A 16,807-nucleotide genomic window follows, 5' to 3' on the forward strand; every position below is an offset into this window, starting at 1 on the left:
CCCAGGAAAAATCCTGGATGGAGTATTTTTAGAAAGTCTTAGGAAAATATGATATTTCAGTAATTGAAAGTATAACGATTTCAAGTAGTAGATAAAATGAGTTAAGATCCCTACAAATGAGATAGTAGTTCAACTACCATATTCATTTGTTCATCTTCTGTTGATATGATAGAGAACCATTTCTGTGACAGGCAGAGGGAATGTCTTAATACAGCCTCAATTTTCAGTTGGTAAATATGAGTAGTCCCTATGGAGGGAAAAATGTCACTGAATATTTAAATACTTTTTTTTTCCTCCCTGTTATTATTGTTGCCTGTCTTGTGATGGCCCTGATGGGAGTCAGAAAAATCTCTCTAAGTGTTAGGATTGCTGCTCTCCAAGGATCATGACCATCCAGAGTTACAGAGCTCAGATGAACACAAATGATCATGTATTTTCCAGACAGTCAAGGCCCTACATTTTTAGGAACTGCTTTTTGTAATCGAGAATATGTACTGTTGACAGAAGAGGATGGAGGAGAGAAAGAATCGGAGCTGCTTTTCTTTGCAGGCTGGCTTACATATGTAATGTGGGTTATATACAATACTTCAGTAATTCCGGTCGCTAGTGGAGTACCCCCGGGGGCTGATACTATTTAACATTTTTATCAGTGACCTGGATGATGGGACAGAGTGTAGCCTCAGCAGGTGTGCAGATAATGCAAAATTGGGAGGAGTGGCTGATAGGTGCAAGGGCTATGCTGCAGTTTGGAAGGTCCTCAGCAGGCTGGAGAGATGAGGAACCTCCTGAAATTCAACAAAGGGAAGTGCCAAATCTGGCCTCTAGGGAGGAATAACCCCATGCCTCAGTACAGGCTGGGGGCTGACTGTCTAGAAAACAGCTTGGCAAAGAAGGACCTGGGAGTCCTGGTGGACTGCAAGTTGACCACCAACAATGCAGCCTTATGCCAGAGAAGGCCAACAGTATTCTGAGCTGCATTAGAAGTTGACTCTTTTAATATCCTTACTTCCAAGATTTTGACAGTTAGTGTAGTTACACAAGGAAATATGACTTTGCTATTTTAATGCTGTGTTTCGGTTGTAAAATTTGTAGCTTTCTAATGGCTTGATTTTGGAGGAGGAGGGTTTGGGAAATCATTTGGTTTTGGTAAATGAAACATAAAAAACAAATGTTGAACTGAAATGTTAATTCTTATTACACATTCTAAAAGTTTACCATTTTAGAAATTATGAGTTTTATACTTACCACTGAATTTATTTTAGGTTCTGTGGTCTTTGGAATTGGGCCATTGGACCTCAGAGGAACCATATGAGCTCTCATCCAACTTTCCTGCTGCTCCTGTAAGTTAAATTGCCTTTTATGCTTGTGAACATTCTTTTGTTTCTGTGAAAAATGATTGGCCCTGTAAATAGGTTGCGAATAAGAATGCTTACTAGAAAAAATATTCCATTAGAGGAAATGTTATTTTCTCCTATATCCACTCTTCAAAGTACATGCAAAATGTGGTGTATATGGAAAGGGCAACAGATTGATTCACTGATTAACATCAGAAAAACTTTTTAATTTAAGAATAAATGTCCTTTAATTTACTTATGGTATGTTTTATTTCTATCTATGCTTACATATAAATTGGAAAGGCACGTTATCACATAATGGGAAAGTGTGTCAGGTTATGGACTCAGTATTTTCAGTCCAGTTACTGTTTATGCTTTTTTTTTCCCTTAAATGACTTTGGGCTTCTAAAACTGAAGTGAGTAAAATGGAGCATTTTTTTCCCCTGTTGAACGCTCATTCTCAGGTAATGAATTGCAAACTAGTACAGAAGTGTATATATGGGGGCACGGTTGTCTGCTTCTGAAGTGGGGGGAGGGAAGTTGTTTTTCTTTACTTCAAGATCTGGGTTGCATCCAAGTGCATCTTGTCTCCATGTGTTGTAATTGATTAAACAGAAATTTTATTTTGGACTTTGAACAAGTAGAATTTTACCAGGTTAGTGGTCAATTACCCTTTTGTCAAAAGGACTTAACAATTTTTCTTTCACTGTAGCAGCTGCATAAATATATTTTTATCTGCTATTTGTTTCTCAGTGTTCCACAGAGGCTTTGAAGAGCGAACATTTGAGGGGGAAATGAACTTCCTTTTTACTGTAATTTTATTAACTTTTAAGAAGTTGTTATTGTTAACATTCCTTCTAAATCTACAATTTATGTAAATTTACATGTTCAAGATGAAGATTTTATTTCCTCGATTGTAAGCTGCATGTTCTCAAAATGTAGGGAAAATGCAACAGTTCTTCTGAAATGAGCCCAAAGCAATTAATCATCCACTGTAATGTAGTATTTTTTCTAAAAGGAAGGAGTAATTTTTTGTTTTTGCATAGCAAATACTTGAAGGGAAAGCTTAATGTGGACAATAAATAAGGAGCAGAAAAGGGAAGAAAAAACACAGTACCTCAGATTAAGCTGGTTTTTGTTTTCTTTTTCTTCGAGTTTTCTATTTCTGCTCAGACCACCTTGTCTAATAAGTATATTATCAGTAACTACTTAGTTTTACATACCATTCTTTGGAAGTGATTGCTGTAGTTGTTTTTTAGATTCTCTTTACTACATTTATTCCTACAGCAGCAGAAGGGAGGGCTTAAGAGATGGTGGGGAGATAAAATTGAGGGAGGTTGTGGTTGTGCTGAGAATTTGCATCACTTCTGTTTGCAGTGTGCTTCTTTTACAGAGGGGCAAAGCCAGTGTGCAAGTGATAATTCCATCACCTTTCTAGTCATTCTCTCTTGAGTCATTCTGGTTCTTACTGTAACAGATACCTTATTTTTAAAGTTATGATTATTATTTGAGCATGAATGGAGCTTACATTCTCTTTCTTTTCTTGTTGTTTCTTCTCTGCTTCCAGAGAAGATGGAAGGGGCGTTCTAGTTCTACATACTGTTTGTCTATTTAATCAGAGGAAGGAATCAAAAGAAGGCATTATCTTGTTCTTGTGTTTTAATTGCTTGTCCCAAGACTAAAGCAATAGTTACAACCTTTTTTCCCCTATTACATTCCTTCCAAAATATCCTCCAAAGTCTTGCTTCACTTGAGGTTTGCAGCTTAAGTCATACAATCTCATTTAGATGAATTGTCATTTAGAAATGTATTCACTCTAAAATTTTACCTTCAGTTTGATAAATAACTGCTTTTTTAAATAAAATGAAAAAGTTAGTTTAGATAATTGATCCTTTCAATATCTTTGACAAAGATAACTGCAATCTGTTTCCCAGAATAATCATTCAAAAGAACCTTTTCCATTGTAAAGACTTTTTTTTTTTTAGCAAATCCAAACTAGACATGCAGTGTTTACTTCTTCTTGTTCTGTAGTATTTCCTCAGTAAAATGGAGGTTAAAATCAACAAGTTTTTCTTTGCCAGGCTGAGCATTCATACATGCCATATCCCATCATTTTGTTGTTATTGTTGTTTTAGATTATTAGATTGGGTGATATGCTTACTATCTCAAATATTAGGTGTGTTTTCTGTAGTTCTCTGAGTAAATGCAGGGAAAAAAGGAAATAAATCTAGTCTAAGTATTTCTGTTCTATTTTATAGAAATATAGAATCATTTAGATTGGAATGGACCTCCAGAGGTCATCTAGTTCAACCTCCTGCTCAAAGCAGGTCTAATTAGATCAAGTTGCTCAGAGACTTGGGGACAATAAGTTACTAAACGACTATCTTAAATATGTTGAGATTATTTTGTACAAAACTTCAGAGGATGACTCTTAATTTACATTCATTAGGTTTATTTAAAGTCATATCATGAAGTAATATTAGAAGTATTTTTTGTCTCTGCTACCGGTTGGTAATGCTGACATTACACATCTTCAGTGAAGAGAAATAGTGTTGTTGCAAATGGTGGGATACTCTTTGACAGCAACTTTAATGACTGCCAGTATGAAATGAAGAGTGTTCTTCCACCTTTTTCAAAATCATTTAATACTTTAAGATGTAATACCTTTTGGTAAGTAAGCTGCCAGAAAATTTGTGTCCAAGTTTTTTTGCTTTGTTCTTTGGTATGAGATATGTTCTTGTCTTATAACTAATTCAGTCATGTGTTGAATATCAGATTTTCAAAATTATTACTTCAAGGCTAAGATGAAACATGAGAATTAAAACCTGAATTTAATTTTAGGAGAAATCTCTACAAAATTATTTTATGTGGTTTATAAGCAATATCTTCTGAATCGAACTGCAGTGTACAATGCACATTTTTAAAGCATACAATAAAAAATGCAATAATCACCCAGTGATGTCATTTATTCATGTTGTATCATACATTGAGGACCTTTCTTCTTCACAGAGAATTTCGAGGAAGAAGTGCTAACCTACCTTTTTTTTTTTTTCATACGTAGCAATTTTTATCTTAGTTTATGAGCATAAATTGAATTGCACCAAAGAACATGCATATATTTTTTTCAGGTAACTTACTTTTACAAAAGGTATAAATTGACTACGGCACCAGGTGATAACTGATTGTCATAGACAACTGGACATCTGGTGTTAATGCCGTTGTCTCAGTTTTATATAATATTTGTCAGTTATTTTACAGTTAAATGAAAAGGAGAGAAAAGTGCAATCTTCAGAAAAATATAAGGAAACACATACTGTAATTTGCAGGGATTTTTATAGCTTAAAGTTAGTGACTGTAATAAGTTCAAACGGAAAGAAATGGATTTTTTTTCTTTTTTCTTTTTTCTTTAGCATGGTATTTCCCAAGAATGAATGCAAAGTACTTAAATGCTATTTAACCCTTGTTAAGTAATACAAGCTATTGGAAAAAAATCCCTGAATAAGCATAAGTTTAGGGGACTATAGGAGAGAGAATATATTCTTTAACTATGGTATAGAGCTAATTACAGGATAGTATTTTTTTTATGTACATAAATAGCAAACATGACATGAAGAGATAAATATTCTAGATCTAGTTAAGTGTTTTATATTAGAGTAATGTTTAAAGTTCAGTGATGAAGCAAAAGGCAAATTTCTAAAACTATTTTAGATGTTTTTCACAGTTCCAGTTATTTACTAACACATACATAAATGATCAATAAAACAGAGTCCTTTATGTTGTCTGACAGTTTCTTGGATGTTCTTTTTATTCAGTCTTTTGGCCAATTCACTGTTGTATCAGGTTCATACTTTTAGACATGAATAATATGAGCTTTAGCTGATCGAAGCTATTGCAATTCGGGAATTGGAATGAACCGATCCCTTCAGAACACTAGCGCATGTTTTCCGGGCTTGAAAACGAAACAAGTTGCAGATGTGTGTTTATGTGCTCGGCAAATGAAGTCCTTGAAGACTATACAATACATAATTCATGTAAGAATGCAAAAGCATTTAGAAATCTGCTGGTCGAATCATCATAGTTGTGGCTTTGAGAGAGTATCCTGACCCTTTCCAGTAGTACCACTTGATACCATTAAACTTGTTGTTGTTCTGTCGTAATGGATAATACATTCCATTGAGGTTAGAAGGACCACATGCATCGAACCACCATCCTGCAAGACCAGAAAAAAATATCAGCAGATGAAAATATCAACACAGGTAGTTGTCGGAACTGTATGTGTACCCACACACACATGCACACACGCACACACACAAAATATATGTACATTTATGTATGAGCAGGTGTTAACACTGTCCAGAAATGAGAAAGAAATTTAAAAACTATTTTTCATACTTCTGATTTGAGCCTCAAGGTCAATAAGGAAATGTATTTATGCATTAACTACATATTCTTGAAACTTATGTAATACAAAGTTAGCCATAGCAGTTAGCCATACAGTTCTGTATGCAGATCAATTCAAAACCTCTCTGTGCTGAAGCAGCTGGACTAGGTAAGAAGAAAAAGGAGAAAAAAGCAGGCCATACTCATTTTGTATCTTTGTGGTCCTGATCTGTTAGTAGGTCATAAAGAAAATTTATTTTTATTATTTTTATTATTTATTATTAATAATATTTTTATGCTTCTCTTATGATAGACACTTTAATGTGTGTCCTGTTTTATAGGGCAGTAATCCAATTATCTTTTCAGATAAACTGAAACTGTCTTTTGTCATGTAACTGGTTATATAGAGAATCGAATCATTGCTTAAGAGATAACAAAAAGAGAAGTAAAATTTACACAGCAATGTTTATGTCCCAGAATGTGTAATTCTGTAATTCTAGAAAGAGTTGTCTGGGAGTTCCAAGTTAAGATTAAGAAAAAAATCATCTAAAATTCCAATAACAAATGAACAATCATTAGAGAAATGTAGATACTTCATATATTACGGTGCATTGTCATTTAATAATCTTATTGAAATATGTAATTAAATACTTGGATCCTTCTGTGGCCTGTACAGCATATAGCAGCTGGGGGCGTTTTATTTTTTTGTTTCTTTCTCTTTAAGAGCCAGTATAGTCTTTTCTTTGCCTTTAGATAGTTAGGGAAGGTTTTTGTGTCTAAAGAATCAGGAACCGTTTCACTGACCAGCTAAGTTGCTAGGGCAAAATTTCAAACTTCTTAGGTGTTGTGATCTCTGGGACTATGTTATCTCATTCCTTTGCAGAGTAACCTGCTGTCACTTATGCTAGTTCCACAATTACAGGCCTTCTAGTGCCAGAACTTGAGAGTCTGGATTCCCCACACCCCATCCCTTGTTTTAACTTCTCTTGTTTTATTTTAACTAGCCTTTGTCAAATAGTAGAATATGTCATTTGAAGTCACCATACTAGTCCTTCTGTCTGAGTTTTGGACATCTTCAATAGTCAAAATTTAATAAGTCAAAATTACCACTGTTTACCTCAGACAATTTCAGTGCCAAAAAAAATAGGAAGACTGAGAAACTGAAAACCATTCCTACCTCCTGTTAGCATTTGTGAACATTTGCAAATACATTTGTCATTGTCTGCATCCTTTGTGCTAAAATCATTTCCTGGTTGGCTTATACTACTTATTTTGCCTGCTGTCCCAGTAAGTCCTTTAAGGTGGATCCTGTAGAAGTGAAGAATGAAAAAACAAATATTAGATGGAAGTTAATGATAGCTGATCTACAAAATATCCTGTTCAAAGAGTTGAATAGTTGAGTTCTCTTCTGGCCAATTTACTCTTGTAAACTGTTTTGGAGCTTAAATATATGAGCAGAAATAGTCACTGCACTACTATACTGAATAGAGAATTTAACCGCTGCTTATGAAGAGATGATTATTTTGTTCAAGTCCTGTTAGAACAAATTGAGAGCAGGTAGCTAACTCATAATTTTTCATGTACACCGTGCGTTTCTTAATACTGTACATGCGTTGTGTGCAGATAACTTTTTAAATTGATCTTTTCCTTCTTTTTTAGTTTCTATTAGCTATTAGCTCAATGTGGCAATGTATCATTACAACTTTTCAATTATGATGGATAATAAGATTACCTGAACTACTAATTGTAATTGATATGTTAGGATTGTCTCAGTATTCCTTTTCTGTTTTCCGTATTACTCTTCCTGTTCATCTTCTTCATGGATACAAATACGATAGATCATCTCAGGAATTTGTCAGTGTTATTTCGCTTCCCCTGGGAAGTTAAAATTCCAGTGAGGGTGCTATTGTTTGGATCTGCTCATCCAGGTGCAGGTGCAGTCTCAATGGGGAAGGAGCGCTGAACTGGGGAGGTGGTTACACAGCTGCTACTGTGGTATGCAACTTAGAGTCCATGTGTCGAATTGGGAGGGCTTGAACCCTCTGGGCCCACAGTAACACTTTACCAATTGCACTTCTGTGTAAAGCAGCTTATCTTTCTCAGAGCTATTCTATTTGTTTAAGGAAGAGAAGTGACTTTTTGAGAAGTAACTTGTCCCCAGACGTGTCTTGATCTTGCGTGAAATTCTCTGCTTATTATACAGGTTGTTAGATTGGGGATTTTTGCTGTAGGATAAGTATCATTATATACTGCTATATATTACCTTAAGTGCTACATAGTTTTAATTTTTGAGTGCCTTTGGTAGTTTAACAGATTATTTTTGTATATTCCTCATACGAAAATAGTGAATTCTCATTTAGTTTCAAAACAGTAGATCACTACAAAGCTTTTCAAAAATCTCTTTCAAAGAGTTATATTCTGGGTTTTTTTCAGAATATATTTACTAGAATTCTCATGAATTCAAAACTCTTTTCAAACACTGATCCCTGTAATGCAGTCTCTAACAAAGTCAGAACTAAAATTTCCAACTATAGTGTTACGAGCCTAGGCTTGATTTTAAAATACCATTTGAAACCTAATATAAGCAGAGCGTTATTCAAATGACTAGATTTAAAAACGTATAGCTTGGTATAACTGTGTAATATTGTCTTAGATCACAATGATTGTACTGCTGTTCTGTGAAGAACAGCAATTTCCCTGGCTATCAAGTCATAATTTCTCCATTGGTGGTTTGGCTTAGAAGGTCACTCATTTCCCTTCTCTACTTTCTTTGGGGAGGATTCCTTTAAGAAATGAATTTCCTTCTTAGTTTATATGTTGTGAATTATACTTTGTAGTACTTGTACGTTATTTACTGCTCTTACACACACATATCTGTGTGTGTTTAGGCAAGCTGATCTCTTAATGTACAGCTGAAGACAAGAATAATTTAAACAACAGTGGAAGCAAAGGAAGTCTTAACAGTTGCATTGGGCTGTTCCTAAATAAAGCTGTAGTAGTTAATGATGTAGAAATGTAGTTAATGATGCAGAAATTAACAGTGCAGAAGTGCAGAAGCACTTCTGTTCTAAGTTTTGAAAAACAGGATGATACTATTGTTACAAAATTAAGTTTTTCCAGTGTATCAGCTTAGGCTGCTACGTGCTACAAGATGATATTAAATATCATCTGTTCGGCATCAAGGGTCGCAAAAGAGGGAGCATCAGTAGGACAGAAATCTCCTTGGCCAGTTTTTACCAAATCAGGCAAAACTGAGGAAATGACTATCTGAACATGAAAACATTCAAAAAGAACCAACAGGATGATACACACTGTTCCTGAGTATAGCAGAAAAATTTTGAGAAATGGTCCTAGGTATCATTCTGATATCATTCTTTACCTCTATTATGGACATTTTTTAATTCTAATTAGCTGGTAAGAGGTGGGTTTTTTTAATTTATTTTTGTTCTTTTAGTATTCTATGGGTTATGAACTGACTTACAGTCATGCATTTCTACAAATATTTTACTGAATCCCATGTTCCACATACCTCTCAAATGCAGAGATATTTGATTGAAATGTAATGGTTCATGACATATCAGAGAGACACATTATCTGGTGGTCCCCTCTGTTGAGAGCCCTGTGAAACTTGTACATAGTTTTTCTACATATACAGCCTTATTTAAAAGAGTTAACAAGTGGAAACAATTTGGACAGAAAGTAGATAACTTAGGTACGCAGAAACTTACGATACTTAAAAGCCTTTAAAAGGTGAGAATTAAAATGATGTCCCCGTGTTCAGATAAAAGTAATTCCCTCTGCTATAAAATTAATGTAACTGAACTGCAGAAGTTCTGGTACAACCGTGTCACCATTAGCACTGTGTCACTATGTGTGAGGAGTAGAATCTAGGTTATCTTACCCTGTTTAGATCATTTTCACTGTGTACTACCTGAAACTAGCATGAAATCTGCAGTGATGCATGGCAGGAGGATGAGAGACAATGGATGTAAATTGAAACGAGAGCTTTTGACTGGATATCAGGAGAAACATTTTCACCATGGTGGCAGATGAGCAGTGGAAGGGGTTGTGTAGCCTCCATCCTTGGAGGGTTATCAAGACCCGACGTGCCCTAAGCAGCCTTGTCTGTTCTCTTAGCTGACCCTGCTTAGAGCAGGCAGTTGAACTCAACTGATGCCCATTCCCTTCTGAATTTTTCTATGCTGCTATGAAGTGTTGTTTTTCTGACCCAACTCTTGTTCTTTCCAGCATTCAAAAAATGTATTAATGTTTTTTAATGTAATGAGAGTTGCTGTTTATTGAATACTTTCTTAGCTTTTCTCTTTCATAATGTTAAATATATTCTTTAAACCACTGCATTCAGTGATGCATTTAATATTTGGTTGCATTTTGAAAGGAAGTGTCTATTTACAGACAACCATCTTAGTTTTCAGTAATTATTTTTTAATAATGTAGATGGACAAGGGTAATGACCCATTTTCCAAAGGTTGTCTTTATAAGTATTTTAATGCATTATTTTAAAAATCTATGCTGCAGATTCTAACTGTTTCCAGATGAAAAAAATATTGTCTTTGGAGCTGAGACAACTGTATACTACCAGGACGTTAAGATCTAGCATTTTGGGGGAGGGAGATACTGATAGTTTTGGATTGCTTTGCATAAGAGACTTCAGTTGAAGTAACAGCATTGTCTTCTGTTTTCCTTTTATTATCCTTTGAAAGGGGAAGAACATAATAGTTTTGCCCATGACTGGTATAAAAACTTAGTGATACTTTATTGAAGTTTTATTTTAGTAGAATGTAGTTCTTAAAACAATACAGTTTTCTGAGGTGTTAGATTGACTTTCTTTGCAATGAATAGTTGTTAGAGATCTCAGAGCAATTAATTTAAATGTAGGCAGCTTTTCTGTCCAGTCAGGCAAAGCTCCATGAATCTATACAATTCACATAAATATTCCCAGGCCGTGCAGTAGGAAAGCGTCTGCTTAGTTTCTTATATAACCAGTCATACAATATCTGCTGCATTTATAGAGAGTCTGGAGTAATAAAATGAAGTATGAACTGCTATTTCATTTCTTAACCAAACATGAGAAAAAATATTAAGATCTGTGCCTATATTTTTTTTAGAGTGATGGGAGCATAAGTGATACAGCCATTAAAATCAGGTGTTAAATATGACAGGTTTGTAGAGGGACTGGACTGGACTTTTGCTTTTAGCTTCTTTTTCACAAATAGAAGCATTATTCTTACAGAGTCTGAGACAGTGAGTAATGGGTGAGAAGGAAGAATTACCTCTGTACTCAATGTGCTGCTTCTGTAAAGTGAAAATCTTGCAGGATTGTCTGCCTTAGTCATCCACCTTCCAGGAATGTATTTATTTCCTGGAATCATGGTTAAATAATCTCTTGTTTTCTTAAAGTAATTTGCAATGTTAATTCAGGAAGTTGTTCCTTGTTTTTGTTTTATTTTTATGCAAATAACAATGATGGAAATTAATTTTACAAAGTAAAGTTGACTTAGCATTTTTAAACAGCTAGGAATTGTTACAATTTGATCTTAGCAAAGAAACAGCTAACTGATTATCTAATTATTGTTATCTAATTATTTAAAGACAAGGTCATTTAATTTGATTCAGGAATAAAATTTAAGTTTTCTTTCTTTAAAATATGGATAGCAGCTACTTTGTTGAATTCATTAGAATACTGCAAGATAGAAATTTCTCTTCAGATCAGAAGAAAAGCACATATACAAATTTACTTTAGCTAATAGTTCTCTTTGGGAAGCTCAGCTGTGATTTGGAAAAAAATTATCAGAGCTATGGAAAACCAGTTCATCCCGCTGCTCTGCTGAGACTGAACTTTGAGGGTAACCATATGCATACGTGAATGCATTGAACACAATAGATGGTGGTTATTGCTCTGTCTGTAAAGATTATACTTGTGTGGATCTACCTACACAGAGAAGAACAGGAACACGGGGGGGTCACTTTTCTCTTCATCTCCTTTTTCTACATAGGCATTTTCCTGTTGCCCTGGAAGTTGCATACTGCCAACTGCTGTATCAGATTGTACACTATATTTTCTCTTTGTTTATGGAGCATCTTGTATATGTTATTCACCCAGTGTGCACTAGTAAAATGTACATTCTGTCCTTAAAAAAAAAATTATTAAAGCTAGACAGGTGATAAATGAAAATTAGAGCAAGCCTTTTTTTTCCTGAGTGAATTTAAAAACCTTTGTAATTGGTATGAAATTAAGTAATGCAACTAAACAGTTTCAAATAAATAGCATCAGATGACTTTTTTATTCAGATTAGGTTTTTCTGCTTACCTGTACTTTAGTTCTTCACCAGATAGGTAGAAGTGGTCGTACAGTGAATATGCCTCATTTCCTTCCCAGTCTTTCAGGTATATTTTAAGAACATAACGCTTCTGATTAGTCAGTTGAGAAACAAACTCATTTCCCAGCCAGTACTCCCCAGCAGGATCACCAAATCCCTATAATTCAAGTTGTATGTTTAAATAACTTTGATTTGGTTTTTTTTTGACTCTGAAATGATCACTTTATCAATTTTTAAGTATCAAAGTTTTCAGTCTGTCAACTCATAATTTTACTATGTGGGAGAAGGTTATATATTTCTGGTATTTCAAAGAGTAGATTTCAACAAAGACAAATTCAGAAATCCGGAAAAAGTGAATCAATGCCAATCTTAGTAGATTTGGAGCAAGGTGCAAGTAGAAACACAAATATAAATAACTTAAAAAATGTGGACACATCATGTAATGGTTGATTAAGAGGCAGAAAAAAACGGAAGTTTCTCTTTAAAAACAAGCATCACAATTGCAAGTCTGCTTAGGCAAACAATTTATACTATGATATTTTCTAATTGAACATGAAGGAAAAAAGATGCCTTTTGAAACCAACTTACAATCTGAGGGCATTATTAATATTACTTTAATATATCAGATTTCGGATGATACTAAGGCTTCAGAGAACGTTGTTCTTACCATCTTGTACTCTTTCCATGTCCGGTGAAAATCCACACTGCCATCTTCACGTCTCTGAATAATTGTCCAGCCTCCTCCACCAGTTTCCATGTCACAGTAAGCCTACCCGAGTAAGTGCATAACAGTGTAAGTGCATGCTGTCATTTGAAAACAAAAGTGCTGAGCGTGTACTTTGTATAAATCTGTACAGTGGTGAGTATTAATGTATGCAAGAGCACAATATGTGTATTAACCTAAAAAAATTGTGCTGTTTTTCATAGCTTTCACACAAGTGACTCAGTGTCCACAAATGATGTTATTGCTCAGTGTTCATTGCACTTAACAGATACAGGTGACATCTTAAAAACAGGTGATAGCCAGTGTTAAAGGGACATCAACTTAGAATCTAGACTTTTTGAATGAAGAAAGAGTTGACTTGGATTCTATGCTTGCCTGTCTGTTCCACTAATATTTTTGTAAGTTTCCTGATCAGATATTCCTCCAAGAAGATATTTTCATTTCTCCAGCTTTTTCTTGTGAGATATTAACTCAAATTTCACATAGTTGGGCACAGTATACATGTTGATTGTTAAATTCAGGCAGTGGGCAATCTTAAACAAATTTTTTAATTTGTTTATTTCCACTGTCATTGTTTCAATACCTTTACAGACGATTTGCTCCCCAAAAAGTAAATCTAAGTATAGTACAATTATTAGCTGAAAGTAAACCTTCAAGCCGTATTGTTAGACAGCAACTACTATAAAATGTTTTTTCAGTAATTCATCATCTTTGAATTTGCTAAGTTATTGCTGAACATTTAAAAGGACTGACTTGTAGTAGCCAGTTCACTGAACTCGGTCTTGAATTACGCAAAAATTGCATCCCCAGCACAGAGTAATCCTAATTTATAGGTGGGATATTGAAACAAAGTATTTTGTTCAAAAGAGATATCCGTATCCAATCTGAGAGGAGCTCAGAAAATGGCATACTGTGGATTGAACTATGAACAATGAGCAATGAATTAAGCACAACACAGTTGTGGTCTGATTTCTCTGAAGTATACTTTAAGAGATTATAGGAAAGGACATTGGAATAAAATAACTGTGTATATCATGTACAGAAAAAAGATGGGCCTGTGAATACATAAAGACTTTATTTTGACTAAATCCTGCTTGTTTTCCAATTATATTTTCTGTCTTAAGAAAAAAAAAACACTTTTCTTGCATGGAAAGTATATTTCTAGAGTTATTCTAAATAAAAAAAATATAGAAAAAGATCAAATAATTTGAAATGTAATAACTATATTCTGAGGAAGAGGGCATGTCAAAAGTGGAACCGAATGGAAATCATAACTGTATAAATTACATGTTAGTACTGATACTCAGAAAAACCTGAAAGTTTTTGTCCAAGTTTTCCTGTTTGGAGACTTTACAGTTTAACATTAAAGCTCTTTCATTTGGAAGTTTAAAAGAAATTGTATCACTTTCTGCCAGGATACTGAAGTTTTGAAAATGTCTGAAAGGTGTGAAAATTATAGTTTGAGTATTAAACTACACTAACTTCTAACCTAAATGCTAGATATTTCATCGGTTATGGACACATAATGCTCCACAATAATGAAGCAAAGATTTGGCTTCTTACGCTTTGGTAGGATGTTTCAGATGTACAGATTCGATCTAAAAAAATTAAAAAAGAAGCCAACCCCTGGAACTGAGTGTTTCATTTTCAGCCTAGGTGTTTCTCCTTTTCTTATTTTCTTGGATCACCTTTGGATGATCTTTCTTCTTACCTAACACATTCCTGCTAGTTGTCATAATGTGTCACAATAAATGCCCCAAATCATATTTGAATGAAACGGAAGCTGTGTATCTTCATCCTCTTCTATGGGGTAGGGTCTTATCCATGTAAGCAGTGTGGAGTTCTTTGAACCATGCTGGCCATGCTGGAAACTCTATTGAGTCTATTTGAGGATTGAATAATTACAATTCCAGTCAAGCTAGAGTTTCTTTCTGTGCTATAGCTGTGTTGTGTGCACCATCATAGGAAGGAAAGTGTATTCCTTGCAAGTTTTCAATATAGGTGGCTATTTCTGTGTGTGCGTGTGTGTGCATCTGTGTATGTGTAGCGTGTATATGTAATACACATATTATATAAATCAAACCACTACTGTATAATGTGAGCAGTGGCGTATATACTGTTCAAAGGCATCAGACTTTTAAAGGGAAGGAAAGCCCTTAGAGCTGCTAAAATGAAATGTATTAGTTAGTGTGTCAATAGGCTGTAATACATTGGATAAGCACATGCTGTGTTGTGTCCAGATTGTTTGTTCAGCATCAGAGGATCATGACACGTCCAACTGGAGATTTTTTGGCAAGATGAAAGAAGAAAATGAGTTGGATTAGGGTTTACTGGTTGAAGTATATCATGTAAATTGGATTTAATAGAAAGCAGCAACTTTAATTTTTACTGTTGCATGCAGTTCTTACACCTCAAAACCTGTTTGTTTTTTTGCTAGCCTCGGTACTTAATATGACTGGTAACAATTTAGTAGTAGTTTGTGTGTGTGTGTGTGTATACGTATATGTATGTATGTTGAAAAAAATGGAAAGAGTGGAGTTCTAAGGATAAGGTATTGTTAAAGATTATCAGTCTCTTTTAAAAAGCTAACTTATGCAATATGTAATGCTTATGTTAAAAGTAATTGCCACAAGAAGCTATGAAGAGGGATACAAGGGATGGACTAAAGCATATGCTGATAATTTTATTAAGCATCTGTACTGGTTATTAAGCATCTGTACTGGTTAAAATGCTGATTTAACAGTTAGCAAATATAATTGGTTTTAGAGCAAGTTGTCCACTCCCGTGATCTATCCTACCAAAAGTATTTTACAATAAGCCACATGCAGAATAGAATGTTTTCACCCTTCTCTGAAACGTGTTTTTAGTTACTTAGAGAGAGAGAGAGAGGCAGGATATTAATTTAGATGGACCACTAGTTCAGTCTGATGTTGCTATTAATTGATGTTTGTTAATACTACATTTCCATGGGGCCTACCATTTAAATTTCAGTTCACCTGGAATTATTACTTTGAAGTTATAAATACCTTGAAATAGCACTATATTTAGTTCTAATGAGATTAAAATATTCTCAAACAGTGGGATTTTCATTACATAAAATACTTTACTGAAGTTCTGTTCATGTCTTACATGAAATATTCCTGTTATAGCCAATATCCATTTTGCATGTGACTGATGAGATGACTTGCTTTTATAGATAGTGTAGACACTTTGAGATAAGTGCTTTGGTAGTGCACATTTCTGCCCAAAAGGAGAAGCAATTTAGTAGCAACTGAAATACATAATAAGAAATGTTAAAAGAAAATATCGGAACAATCTTGTGTAGATTTTTCTTTCCAATAATGATTTGATAAAATTTATGTAAACTTGCAAGTGTAATTTTTCCATGCTAAAAAATGTGTCAGTCATCTGTAAGTGCTTCTTATAGATGCCACTTGCTATGGCATTGGAAATGGAAATCCTTTTCTTTGTTGGGTGGAAGGTGTGGCACAGGCAGTGGGAACGTGCTGATTTACATCACCTCTTTCTAGTGTTAAAACACCTATTGTAAAGCATGAGAAGATAGTTGTTGAGATTTCAGTGTTTGGTTTCTAACTGCTATACTTTACAGTTACACAATAGCCCCCTTGAGTTAGATAAAAAGGAAAAATTAATTTTACCAGCTTTAGATAACCATCATACAGTGAAATTTTTTGCTTTCAGGCTTGACTGGCAATCCAGAACCTCTCTTGAAAGGCCTCACATATTCAGCTTACTCATGAAGTTATTCCTTTGCTTTCCAGATCATTTTCCTAAAAATGAAATTTATCAATTTTCTGACTAATCAAGACTAAAATCTTAATCTGCTAGATGTCATATTTACTATAGAACTAGGAATTTCAAATTGACATATATGCTTTGTTTTTAATTTGGGAAAGAGTAAAGTTGATGAACAATGGCAGTAAATATTAAAGAAGGAGATTCAGTGAAATAAGTTGGTTAACTTGTATTACTTTTTCCTAAAAATATTTAAGTGAATGACATATATAAAT

General features: G+C 34.4%; 2 protein-coding genes across 14 annotated transcripts in view; one reads left to right on the forward strand and one right to left on the reverse strand.

Annotated features, from left to right (window-relative positions):
• MCPH1 (microcephalin 1) overlaps window positions 1-16,807 on the forward strand; it is a 132,203-nt gene that overhangs the window by 39,136 nt on the left and 76,260 nt on the right. For 9 of the 10 annotated variants that reach the window (XR_011140087.1, XR_011140088.1, XM_068937334.1 and 6 more), the window contains one exon: window positions 1,263-1,340. Coding sequence is in view for 8 of the 10 variants with exons in the window: in XM_068937334.1 (XP_068793435.1) it covers window positions 1,263-1,340 (78 nt within the window). In the remaining 2 variants the exon portion in view is untranslated. Of the gene's footprint in view, window positions 1-1,262; window positions 1,341-2,087; window positions 3,789-16,807 lie in introns of those variants that run through there. The other variant, XM_068937341.1, reaches the window with a different exon arrangement.
• ANGPT2 (angiopoietin 2) overlaps window positions 4,622-16,807 on the reverse strand; it is a 50,407-nt gene continuing 38,221 nt past the window's right edge. For all 4 annotated transcript variants that reach the window (XM_009677034.2, XM_009677036.2, XM_009677035.2 and 1 more), the window contains 4 exons: window positions 12,720-12,821; window positions 12,043-12,209; window positions 6,892-7,022; window positions 4,622-5,544 (listed from right to left, as the gene is read on the reverse strand). In XM_009677034.2, coding sequence (XP_009675329.1) covers window positions 5,384-5,544; window positions 6,892-7,022; window positions 12,043-12,209; window positions 12,720-12,821 — 561 coding nt within the window. In that variant the 3' untranslated portion in view covers window positions 4,622-5,383. The remainder of the gene's footprint in view (window positions 5,545-6,891; window positions 7,023-12,042; window positions 12,210-12,719; window positions 12,822-16,807) is intronic.

The sequence above is a fragment of the Struthio camelus genome, chromosome 3 (genome assembly GCF_040807025.1).
Source record: "Struthio camelus isolate bStrCam1 chromosome 3, bStrCam1.hap1, whole genome shotgun sequence".
NCBI lineage: Eukaryota > Metazoa > Chordata > Aves > Struthioniformes > Struthionidae > Struthio > Struthio camelus.